The sequence below is a fragment of the Scyliorhinus torazame genome, chromosome 4, assembly GCF_047496885.1.
Source record: "Scyliorhinus torazame isolate Kashiwa2021f chromosome 4, sScyTor2.1, whole genome shotgun sequence".
NCBI lineage: Eukaryota > Metazoa > Chordata > Chondrichthyes > Carcharhiniformes > Scyliorhinidae > Scyliorhinus > Scyliorhinus torazame.
Window position 1 is genome coordinate 362,813,067 of NC_092710.1, and position 14,500 is coordinate 362,827,566.

The 14,500-nt window shown below is 46.5% G+C and overlaps 1 protein-coding gene across 1 annotated transcript in view; it reads left to right on the forward strand.

The window, feature by feature from the left end:
* The window catches only part of LOC140411222 (MAM domain-containing glycosylphosphatidylinositol anchor protein 1-like), an 875,194-nt gene that overhangs the window by 525,324 nt on the left and 335,370 nt on the right, over positions 1–14,500 (forward strand). The window contains exon 6 of the mRNA XM_072500330.1: positions 12,079–12,348. Within this exon, the coding sequence (XP_072356431.1) occupies positions 12,079–12,348 (270 nt within the window). The remainder of the gene's footprint in view (positions 1–12,078; positions 12,349–14,500) is intronic.

The window sequence follows — 14,500 nt, forward strand, 5'->3', positions numbered from 1 at the left end:
CTCAGTACATTCCAGATCCTAACCACACTCTCAGTACATTCCAGACCCTAACCACACTCTCAGTACATTCCAGATCCTAACCACATTCTCAGTACATTCCAGATCCTAACCACACTCTCAGACAGTACATTCCAGATCCTAACCACACTCTCAGACAGTACATTCCAGATCCTAACCACACTCTCAGACAGTACATTCCAGATCCTAACCACACTCCCAGTACATTCCAGATCCTAACCACACTCTCAGTACATTCGAGATCCTAACCACACTCTCAGTACATTCCAGACCCTAACCACACACTCAGTCCATTCCAGATCCTAACCACATTCCCAGTACATTCCAGATCCTAACCACACACTCAGTACATTCCAGATCCTAACCACACTCTCAGTACATTTCAGATCCTAACCACATTCTCAGTACATTCCAGATCCTAACCACACTCTCAGTACATTCCAGATCCTAACCACACTCTCAGTACATTCCGGATCCTAACCACACTCTCAGTACATTCCAGATCCTAACCACACTCTCAGTACATTTCAGATCCTAACCACACTCTCAGACAGTACATTCCAGATCCTAACCACACTCTCAGTACATTCCAGATCATAACCACACTCTCAGTACATTCCAGACCCTAACCACACTCTCAGTACATTCCAGATCCTAACCACACTCTCAGTCCATTCCAGATCCTAACCACACTCAGTACATTCCAGATCCTAACCAGACTCTCAGTACATTCCAGATCCTAACCACACTCTCAGTACATTCCAGATCCTAACCACACTCTCAGTACATTCCAGATCCTAACCACATTCTCAGTACATTCCAGATCCTAACCACACTCTCAGACAGTACATTCCAGATCCTAACCACACTCTCAGACAGTACATTCCAGATCCTAACCACACTCTCAGTACATTCCAGATCCTAACCACACTCTCAGTACATTCCAGACCCTAACCACACTCTCAGTACATTCCAGACCCTAACCACACTCTCAGTACATTCCAGATCCTAACCACACACTCAGAACATTCCAGATCCTAACCACACTCTCAGTACATTCGAGATCCTAACCACACTCTCAGTACTATCCAGACCCTAACCACACACTCAGTCCATTCCAGATCCTAACCACACTCCCAGTACATTCCAGATCCTAACCACACTCTCAGTACAATTGAGATCCTAACCACACTCTCAGTACATTCCAGACCCTAACCACACTCTCAGTACATTCCAGACCCTAACCACACTCTCAGTACATTCCAGATCCTAACCACATTCTCAGTACGTTCCAGATCCTAACCAGACTCTCAGACAGTACATTCCAGATCCTAACCACACTCTCAGACAGTACATTCCAGATCCTAACCACACTCTCAGTACATTCCAGATCCTAACCACACTCTCAGTACATTCCAGACCCTAACCACACTCTCAGTACATTCCAGATCCTAACCACACTCTCAGTACATTCCAGATCCTAACCAAATTCTCAGTACATTCCAGATCCTAACCACACTCTCAGACAGTACATTCCAGATCCTAACCACGCTCTCAGTACATTCGAGATCCTAACCACACTCTCAGTACTATCCAGACCCTAACCACACACTCAGTCCATTCCAGATCCTAACCACACTCCCAGTACATTCCAGATCCTAACCACACTCTCAGTACATTCGAGATCCTAACCACACTCTCAGTACATTCCAGATCCTAACCACACTCTCAGTACATTCCAGATCCTAACCACACTCTCAGTACATTCCAGACCCTAATCACACTCTCAGTACATTCCAGATCCTAACCACACTCTCAGACAGTACATTCCAGACCCTAACCACACTCTCAGTACATTCCACTTCCTAACCACATTCTCAGTACATTCCAGATCCTAACCACACTCTCAGTACATTCCAGATCCTAACCACCCTCTCAGACAGTACATTCCAGACCCTAACCACACTCTCAGTACATTCCACATCCTAACCACATTCTCAGTACATTCGAGATCCTAACCACACTCTCAGTACATTCCAGACCCTAACCACACACTCAGTCCATTCCAGATCCTAACCACACCCCCAGTACATTCCAGATCCTAACCACACTCTCAGTACATTCCAGATCCTAACCACATTCTCAGTACATTCCAGATCCTAACCACACTCTCAGTACATTCCAGATCCTAACCACATTCTCAGTACATTCCAGATCCTAACCACACTCTCAGTACATTCCAGATCCTAACCACACTCTCAGTACATTCCAGATCCTAACCACACTCTCAGTACATTCCAGAACCTAACCACACTCTCAGTACATTCCTGGCCCTAACCACACTCTCAGTACATTCCTGGCCCTAACCACACTCTCAGTACATTCCAGATCCTAACCACACTCTCAGTACATTCCTGATCCTAACCACACTCTCAGTACATTCCAGATCTTAACCACACTCTCAGTACATTCCAGACCCTAACCACACTGTCAGTACATTCCAGATCCTAACCACACTCTCAGACAGTACATTCCAGATCCTAACCATACTCTCAGTACATTCCAGATCCTAACCACACTCTCAGTAAATTCCAGATCCTAACCACACTCTCAGTACATTCCGGATCCTAACCACACTCTCAGTACATTCCAGATCCGAACCACACTCTCAGTACATTCTGGATCCTAACCACACTCTCAGTAAATTCCAGATCCTAACCACACTCTCAGTACATTCCGGATCCTAACCACACTCTCAGTACATTCCAGATCCTAACCACACTCTCAGTACATTCCAGATCCTAACCACACTCTCAGACAGTACATTCCAGATCCTAACCACACTCTCAGTACATTCCAGATCCTAACCACACTCTCAGTACATTCCAGACCCTAACCACACTCTCAGTACATTCCAGATCCTAACCACATTCTCAGTACATTCCAGATCCTAACCACACTCTCAGACAGTACATTCCAGATCCTAACCACACTCTCAGACAGTACATTCCAGATCCTAACCACACTCTCAGACAGTACATTCCAGATCCTAACCACACTCCCAGTACATTCCAGATCCTAACCACACTCTCAGTACATTCGAGATCCTAACCACACTCTCAGTACATTCCAGACCCTAACCACACACTCAGTCCATTCCAGATCCTAACCACATTCCCAGTACATTCCAGATCCTAACCACACACTCAGTACATTCCAGATCCTAACCACACTCTCAGTACATTTCAGATCCTAACCACATTCTCAGTACATTCCAGATCCTAACCACACTCTCAGTACATTCCAGATCCTAACCACACTCTCAGTACATTCCGGATCCTAACCACACTCTCAGTACATTCCAGATCCTAACCACACTCTCAGTACATTTCAGATCCTAACCACACTCTCAGACAGTACATTCCAGATCCTAACCACACTCTCAGTACATTCCAGATCATAACCACACTCTCAGTACATTCCAGACCCTAACCACACTCTCAGTACATTCCAGATCCTAACCACACTCTCAGTCCATTCCAGATCCTAACCACACTCAGTACATTCCAGATCCTAACCAGACTCTCAGTACATTCCAGATCCTAACCACACTCTCAGTACATTCCAGATCCTAACCACACTCTCAGTACATTCCAGATCCTAACCACATTCTCAGTACATTCCAGATCCTAACCACACTCTCAGACAGTACATTCCAGATCCTAACCACACTCTCAGACAGTACATTCCAGATCCTAACCACACTCTCAGTACATTCCAGATCCTAACCACACTCTCAGTACATTCCAGACCCTAACCACACTCTCAGTACATTCCAGACCCTAACCACACTCTCAGTACATTCCAGATCCTAACCACACACTCAGAACATTCCAGATCCTAACCACACTCTCAGTACATTCGAGATCCTAACCACACTCTCAGTACTATCCAGACCCTAACCACACACTCAGTCCATTCCAGATCCTAACCACACTCCCAGTACATTCCAGATCCTAACCACACTCTCAGTACAATTGAGATCCTAACCACACTCTCAGTACATTCCAGACCCTAACCACACTCTCAGTACATTCCAGACCCTAACCACACTCTCAGTACATTCCAGATCCTAACCACATTCTCAGTACGTTCCAGATCCTAACCAGACTCTCAGACAGTACATTCCAGATCCTAACCACACTCTCAGACAGTACATTCCAGATCCTAACCACACTCTCAGTACATTCCAGATCCTAACCACACTCTCAGTACATTCCAGACCCTAACCACACTCTCAGTACATTCCAGATCCTAACCACACTCTCAGTACATTCCAGATCCTAACCAAATTCTCAGTACATTCCAGATCCTAACCACACTCTCAGACAGTACATTCCAGATCCTAACCACGCTCTCAGTACATTCGAGATCCTAACCACACTCTCAGTACTATCCAGACCCTAACCACACACTCAGTCCATTCCAGATCCTAACCACACTCCCAGTACATTCCAGATCCTAACCACACTCTCAGTACATTCGAGATCCTAACCACACTCTCAGTACATTCCAGATCCTAACCACACTCTCAGTACATTCCAGATCCTAACCACACTCTCAGTACATTCCAGACCCTAATCACACTCTCAGTACATTCCAGATCCTAACCACACTCTCAGACAGTACATTCCAGACCCTAACCACACTCTCAGTACATTCCACTTCCTAACCACATTCTCAGTACATTCCAGATCCTAACCACACTCTCAGTACATTCCAGATCCTAACCACCCTCTCAGACAGTACATTCCAGACCCTAACCACACTCTCAGTACATTCCACATCCTAACCACATTCTCAGTACATTCGAGATCCTAACCACACTCTCAGTACATTCCAGACCCTAACCACACACTCAGTCCATTCCAGATCCTAACCACACCCCCAGTACATTCCAGATCCTAACCACACTCTCAGTACATTCCAGATCCTAACCACATTCTCAGTACATTCCAGATCCTAACCACACTCTCAGTACATTCCAGATCCTAACCACATTCTCAGTACATTCCAGATCCTAACCACACTCTCAGTACATTCCAGATCCTAACCACACTCTCAGTACATTCCAGATCCTAACCACACTCTCAGTACATTCCAGAACCTAACCACACTCTCAGTACATTCCTGGCCCTAACCACACTCTCAGTACATTCCTGGCCCTAACCACACTCTCAGTACATTCCAGATCCCAACCACACTCTCAGTACATTCCAGAACCTAACCACACTCTCAGTACATTCCAGATCCTAACCACACACTCAGTACATTCCAGACCCTAACCACACTCTCAGTACATTCCAGATCCTAACCACACTCTCAGTACATTCCAGATCCTAACCACACTCTCAGACAGTGCATTCCAGATCCTAACCACACTCTCAGTACATTCCAGATCCTAACCACACTCTCACTACATTCCAGATCCTAACCACACTCTCAGTACATTCCAGATCCTAACCACACTCGCAGTACATTCCAGACCCTAACCACACTCTCAGTACATTCCAGATCCTAACCACACTCTCAGTACATTCCAGACCCTAACCACACTCTCAGTACATTCCAGATCCTAACCACACTCTCAGACAGTACATTCCAGATCCTGACCACACTCTCAGTACATTCCAGATCCTAACCACACTCTCAGTACATTCCAGATTCTAACCACACTCTCAGTAAATTCCTGATCCTAACCACACTCTCAGTACATTCCAGATCTTAACCACACTCTCAGTACATTCCAGACCCTAACCACACTGTCAGTACATTCCAGATCCTAACCACACTCTCAGACAGTACATTCCAGATCCTAACCATACTCTCAGTACATTCCAGATCCTAACCACACTCTCAGTAAATTCCAGATCCTAACCACACTCTCAGTACATTCCGGATCCTAACCACACTCTCAGTACATTCCAGATCCGAACCACACTCTCAGTACATTCTGGATCCTAACCACACTCTCAGTAAATTCCAGATCCTAACCACACTCTCAGTACATTCCTGATCCTAACCACACTCTCAGTACATTCCAGATCCTAACCACACTCTCAGTACATTCCAGATCCTAACCACACTCTCAGACAGTACATTCCAGATCCTAACCACACTCTCAGTACATTCCAGATCCTAACCACACTCTCAGTACATTCCAGACCCTAACCACACTCTCAGTACATTCCAGATCCTAACCACATTCTCAGTACATTCCAGATCCTAACCACACTCTCAGACAGTACATTCCAGATCCTAACCACACTCTCAGACAGTACATTCCAGATCCTAACCACACTCTCAGACAGTACATTCCAGATCCTAACCACACTCCCAGTACATTCCAGATCCTAACCACACTCTCAGTACATTCGAGATCCTAACCACACTCTCAGTACATTCCAGACCCTAACCACACACTCAGTCCATTCCAGATCCTAACCACATTCCCAGTACATTCCAGATCCTAACCACACACTCAGTACATTCCAGATCCTAACCACACTCTCAGTACATTTCAGATCCTAACCACATTCTCAGTACATTCCAGATCCTAACCACACTCTCAGTACATTCCAGATCCTAACCACACTCTCAGTACATTCCAGATCCTAACCACACTCTCAGTACATTCCAGATCCTAACCACACTCTCAGTACATTCCAGACCCTAATCACACTCTCAGTACATTCCAGATCCTAACCACACTCTCAGACAGTACATTCCAGACCCTAACCACACTCTCAGTACATTCCACTTCCTAACCACATTCTCAGTACATTCCAGATCCTAACCACACTCTCAGTACATTCCAGATCCTAACCACACTCTCAGACAGTACATTCCAGACCCTAACCACACTCTCAGTACATTCCACATCCTAACCACATTCTCAGTACATTCAAGATCCTAACCACACTCTCAGTACATTCCAGACCCTAACCACACACTCAGTCCATTCCAGATCCTAACCACACCCCCAGTACATTCCAGATCCTAACCACACTCTCAGTACATTCCAGATCCTAACCACACACTCAGTACATTCCAGATCCTATCCACACTCTCAGTACATTCCAGATCCTAACCACACTCTCAGTACATTCCAGAACCTAACCACACTCTCAGTACATTCCTGGCCCTAACCACACTCTCAGTACATTCCTGGCCCTAACCACACTCTCAGTACATTCCAGATCCTAACCACACTCTCAGTACATTCCAGATCCTAACCACACACTCAGTACATTCCAGACCCTAACCACACTCTCAGTACATTCCAGATCCTAACCACACTCTCAGTACATTCCAGATCCTAACCACACTCTCAGTACATTCCAGATCCTAACCACACTCTCAGTGCATTCCAGATCCTAACCACACTCTCAGACCGTACATTCCAGATCCTAACCACACTCTCAGTACATTCCAGATCCTAACCACACTCTCAGTACATTCCAGATCCTAACCACACTCTCAGTACATTCCAGATCCTAACCACACTCTCAGTACATTCCAGATCCTAACCACACTCTCAGACAGTACATTCCAGATCCTAACCACACTCTCAGTACATTCCAGATCCTAACCACACTCTCAGTACATTCCACATCCTAACCACATTCTCAGTACATTCGAGATCCTAACCACACTCTCAGTACATTCCAGACCCTAACCACACACTCAGTCCATTCCAGATCCTAACCACACCCCCAGTACATTCCAGATCCTAACCACACTCTCAGTACATTCCAGATCCTAACCACATTCTCAGTACATTCCAGATCCTAACTTCACTCTCAGTACATTCCAGATCCTAACCACATTCTCAGTACATTCCAGATCCTAACCACACTCTCAGTACATTCCAGATCCTAACCACACTCTCAGTACATTCCAGATCCTAACCACACTCTCAGTACATTCCAGAACCTAACCACACTCTCAGTACATTCCTGGCCCTAACCACACTCTCAGTACATTCCTGGCCCTAACCACACTCTCAGTACATTCCAGATCCCAACCACACTCTCAGTACATTCCAGAACCTAACCACACTCTCAGTACATTCCAGATCCTAACCACACTCTCAGTACATTCCAGATCCTAACCACACTCTCAGACAGTGCATTCCAGATCCTAACCACACTCTCAGTACATTCCAGATCCTAACCACACTCTCAGTACATTCCAGATCCTAACCACACTCTCAGTACACTCCAGACCCTAACCACACTCTCAGTACATTCCAGATCCTAACCACACTCTCAGTACATTCCAGATCCTAACCACACTCGCAGTACATTCCAGACCCTAACCACACTCTCAGTACATTCCAGATCCTAACCACACTCTCAGTACATTCCAGACCCTAACCACACTCTCAGTACATTCCAGATCCTAACCACACTCTCAGACAGTACATTCCAGATCCTGACCACACTCTCAGTACATTCCAGATCCTAACCACACTCTCAGTACATTCCAGATTCTAACCACACTCTCAGTAAATTCCTGATCCTAACCACACTCTCAGTACATTCCAGATCTTAACCACACTCTCAGTACATTCCAGACCCTAACCACACTGTCAGTACATTCCAGATCCTAACCACACTCTCAGACAGTACATTCCAGATCCTAACCATACTCTCAGTACATTCCAGATCCTAACCACACTCTCAGTAAATTCCAGATCCTAACCACACTCTCAGTACATTCCAGATCCTAACCACATTCTCAGTACATTCCAGATCCTAACCACACTCTCAGTACATTCCGGATCCTAACCACACTCTCAGTACATTCCAGATCCTAACCACACTCTCAGTACATTCTGGATCCTAACCACACTCTCAGTAAATTCCAGATCCTAACCACACTCTCAGTACATTCCGGATCCTAACCACACTCTCAGTACATTCCAGATCCTAACCACACTCTCAGTACATTCCAGATCCTAACCACACTCTCAGACAGTACATTCCAGATCCTAACCACACTCTCAGTACATTCCAGATCCTAACCACACTCTCAGTACATTCCAGACCCTAACCACACTCTCAGTACATTCCAGATCCTAACCACATTCTCAGTACATTCCAGATCCTAACCACACTCTCAGACAGTACATTCCAGATCCTAACCACACTCTCAGACAGTACATTCCAGATCCTTACCACACTCTCAGACAGTACATTCCAGATCCTAACCACACTCCCAGTACATTCCAGATCCTAACCACACTCTCAGTACATTCGAGATCCTAACCACACTCTCAGTACATTCCAGACCCTAACCACACACTCAGTCCATTCCAGATCCTAACCACACTCCCAGTACATTCCAGATCCTAACCACACACTCAGTACATTCCAGATCCTAACCACACTCTCAGTACATTTCAGATCCTAACCACATTCTCAGTACATTCCAGATCCTAACCACACTCTCAGTACATTCCAGATCCTAACCACACTCTCAGTACATTCCAGATCCTAACCACACTCTCAGTACATTCCAGATCCTAACCACACTCTCAGTACATTCCAGACCCTAATCACACTCTCAGTACATTCCAGATCCTAACCACACTCTCAGACAGTACATTCCAGACCCTAACCACACTCTCAGTACATTCCACTTCCTAACCACATTCTCAGTACATTCCAGATCCTAACCACACTCTCAGTACATTCCAGATCCTAACCACACTCTCAGACAGTACATTCCAGACCCTAACCACACTCTCAGTACATTCCACATCCTAACCACATTCTCAGTACATTCAAGATCCTAACCACACTCTCAGTACATTCCAGACCCTAACCACACACTCAGTCCATTCCAGATCCTAACCACACCCCCAGTACATTCCAGATCCTAACCACACTCTCAGTACATTCCAGACCCTAACCACACTCTCAGTACATTCCAGATCCTAACCACACACTCAGTACATTCCAGATCCTATCCACACTCTCAGTACATTCCAGATCCTAACCACACTCTCAGTACATTCCAGAACCTAACCACACTCTCAGTACATTCCTGGCCCTAACCACACTCTCAGTACATTCCTGGCCCTAACCACACTCTCAGTACATTCCAGATCCTAACCACACCCCCAGTACATTCCAGATCCTAACCACACTCTCAGTACATTCCAGACCCTAACCACACTCTCAGTACATTCCAGATCCTAACCACACACTCAGTACATTCCAGATCCTATCCACACTCTCAGTACATTCCAGATCCTAACCACACTCTCAGTACATTCCAGAACCTAACCACACTCTCAGTACATTCCTGGCCCTAACCACACTCTCAGTACATTCCTGGCCCTAACCACACTCTCAGTACATTCCAGATCCTAACCACACTCTCAGACAGTACATTCCAGAACCTAACCACACTCTCAGTACATTCCAGATCCTAACCACACACTCAGTACATTCCAGACCCTAACCACACTCTCAGTACATTCCAGATCCTAACCACACTCTCAGTACATTCCAGATCCTAACCACACTCTCAGTACATTCCAGATCCTAACCACACTCTCAGTACATTCCAGATCCTAACCACACTCTCAGACAGTACATTCCAGATCCTAACCACACTCTCAGTACATTCCAGATCCTAACCACACTCTCAGTACATTCCAGATCCTAACCACACTCTCAGACAGTACATTCCAGAACCTAACCACACTCTCAGTACATTCCAGATCCTAACCACACACTCAGTACATTCCAGACCCTAACCACACTCTCAGTACATTCCAGATCCTAACCACACTCTCAGTACATTCCAGATCCTAACCACACTCTCAGTACATTCCAGATCCTAACCACACTCTCAGTACATTCCAGATCCTAACCACACTCTCAGTACATTCCAGATCCTAACCACACACTCAGTACATTCCAGACCCTAACCACACTCTCAGTACATTCCAGATCCTAACCACACTCTCAGTACATTCCAGATCCTAACCACACTCTCAGTACATTCCAGATCCTAACCACACTCTCAGTACATTCCAGATCCTAACCACACTCTCAGTACATTCCAGATCCTAACCACACTCTCAGACAGTACATTCCAGATCCTAACCACACTCTCAGTACATTCCAGATCCTAACCACACTCTCAGTACATTCCAGATCCTAACCACGCTCTCAGTACATTCCAGATCCTAACCACACTCTCCGTACATTCCAGATCCTAACCACAATCTCAGTACATTCCAGATCCTAACCACACTCTCAGTACATTCCAGATCCTAACCACACTCTCAGTACATTCCAGATCCTAACCACACTCTCAGTACATTCCAGATCCTAACCACACTCGCAGTACACTCCAGATCCTAACCACACTCTCAGTACATTCCAGATCCTAACCACACTCTCAGTACATTCCAGACCCTAACCACACTCTCAGTACACTCCAGAACCTAACCACACTCTCAGTACATTCCAGATCCTAACCACACTCCCAGTACATTCCAGATCCTAACCACACTCTCAGTACACTCCAGAACCTAACCACACTCTCAGTACATTCCAGATCCTAACCACACTCCCAGTACATTCCAGATCCTGACCACACTCTCAGTACATTCCAGATCCTAACCACACTCTCAGTACATTCCAGATCCTAACCACACTCTCAGTCCATTCCAGATCCTAACCACACTCTCAGTACATTCCAGATCCTAACCACACTCTCAGTCCATTCCAGATCCTAACCACACTCTCAGTATATTCCAGACCCTAACCACACTCTCAGTACATTCCAGAACCTAACCACACTCTCAGACAGTCCATTCCAGATCCTAACCACACTCTCAGTACATTCCAGATCCTATGGGTGTGTGTGTGTTGGGGGGGGGGGGGTTGTGGGTGTGTGGGGGGTGTATGTGTGTGTGTGGGGGGGTGCTCTGTGACTGTGTTTATGTACTCACTGACCCTCTCTCTCGCTCTCCAGCTCCCCCGATCCTCTCTCTCTCTCTGCCTGAGCAGTTAGTTGTTAATCCAGGTGAGGACATTGAGATGGAATGTTCTGTGGATGCTGGAGACCCCAAACCTTCCCTGTGGTGGACACACTCTCCGGGACCAATGCCCACCAATGTCAGGATTGAAGGCGGGAAGCTGTGGATCCGGGAGATAGGGCCAGGGCAGGCCGGATTTTACAACTGTTCGGCCAAGAATGGAGTGGGGAACCTCGCAAAGAAATCCGTGGAGGTTCGAGTGAGGGGTAAGTGAGCGACACGAGGAGAGTGAGGGTGCTGAACCCGGGCAGGGGTAACTTTAATGTCCATTGTCATATGAGAGTACCTTTAAGAAATGGGTGTTTATCAAATAGCTACAGTGGTGTCAGAGTGAGTGGAGCTGGACTGGCTGTCTTTCACTTTCGTTTTGGGCTGGCAGCTACAGAGTGTTTTAGTTTCGCTTTCAGAGCTGGATAGCTGCAGGCAAAGGAAGCAGCTGTTTAAGGATCTCTCTCTGCAAACTAACGGCTGTCTCCTGATCATTTGGGTGATTTCAAAGTGATAACTGCTCTCAGTAGAGAATTTAAACCTGATCTCTGTGATTAAAAAGGATCTTTTGTCTTATGGATGTTGCAAGGGAAGATTAAGAGTTACTTATAGAGTACTGTATTCTTTGGGGATTTATTGGTGTTGATAGTTGTTAAGATGTTTACCGTGGGTTTATAAAGTGATAACTGGTTTCATAAATAAACATTGTTTTAATTTAAGAATACTCTTAGTTCTCTGTTGCATCACAACTAGACTGGGCCGTGTGCTCCCCATACCACAATCTAGTAAAAACTGTGGGTCAGGTGAACTCCATGATGCACTTTGGTTGCTCTAAACCCTGGCCCATAACAAACTGGGGGCTCGTCAGGGATAAAAGTCTATCTATTGGATTGGTTTAGCGAACTTAAAGGGTTGAGCATATTTGTGGGTGCTTTTCAGGTGTGGTATTCTCGTTTAAGTAGGGAGTGTGTTGTGGACAATGGCTCTTTCAGAAGCTCGGATGTTTTGGGGGGTGGAAAAGGTCACATGCAGTACCTTACGAACAGAGACTAAAGGCAGACTGTTAGATTTGGCAAAAACATTGCAGTTAATGTTCCCTGACAGCATGCGAAAAGAAGAGGTACTCACGGCGCTAGTTGAGCATTTAAAATTGCCTGAGATACAGCCTGACTCATTAGAACTGGCAAAAATTCAGTTACAGATTAAACAACTGGAACATGAGAAAGAATTAAAGCAACTTGAATACGCAATGAGGGACAAAGAAAAGGAGAGAGACGAAAGAAACAAAGAAAGAATAGCCCTCGCAGAACAAAGAGAAAAAGGGAGAGAAAGGGAGATACAGATCAGGGAAAAAGAAAAAGAGAGAGAGGAAAAGGAAAAAGAGAGAGAAGAATGGAAAAAAGAGAGGGAGTTTGAACTTCAGAAAATGGCCATGATACATGACAGTCAGTTTAAATTGGCGCATGTCAAGGAAAACATACAGCTGGATAATAGTGATGAGGCTAGTGAGAAAGAGCGTCATAGTCGAAGGCTTGGCGGGGATCTTTTTAAATATGTCCAAGCATTGCCAAGGTTTGATGAGAAGGAGGTAGAAGCCTGTTTCATTTCATTTGAGAAGGTAGCTGAACAAATGAAATGGCCACCGGACATGTGGGTATTACTGATTCAAACAAAGCTGGTAGGTAGAGCGAGTGAAGTGTTTGCATCACTACCGGAGGAGGTATCTGGTTCGTATGAGGAGGTGAAAATTACATCTTAGGTGCATCTGAACTAGCGCATGAAGCCTACAGACAAAGGTTTAGAAATTTAAGGAAAGAATTTGGTCAAACATACATGGGGCGAGATTCTCCGACCCCCCCCGCCGGGTCGGAGAATTGCCGGGGGCTGGCGTGAATCCTGCCCCCGCGGGTTGCCGAAGTCTCCGGCACCGGATATTCGGCGGGGGCGGGAATCGCGCCGCGCCGGTTGGCGGGCCGGAGTCCCGCCGCTAAAATGCCTGTCCCACCGGCGTAAATTAAACCACCTACCTTACCGGCGGGACAAGGCGGCGCGGGCGGGCTCCGGGGTCCTGGGGGGGGTGCGGGGCGATCTGGCCCGGAGGGTGCCCCCACGGTGGCCTGGCCCGCGATCGGGGCCCACCGATCCGCGGGCGGGCCTGTGCCGTGGGGGCACTCTTTCCCTTCCGCCTCCGCCACGGTCTCCACCATGGCGGAGGCAGAAGAGACTCCCTCCACTGCACATGCGGGGGAATGCCGTCAGCGGCCGCTAACGCTCCCGCGCATGCGCCGCCCGGAGATGTCATTTCCGTGCCAGCTGGCGGGGCACCAAAGGCCTTTTCCGCCAGCTGGCGGGGCGGAAATTAGTCCGGCG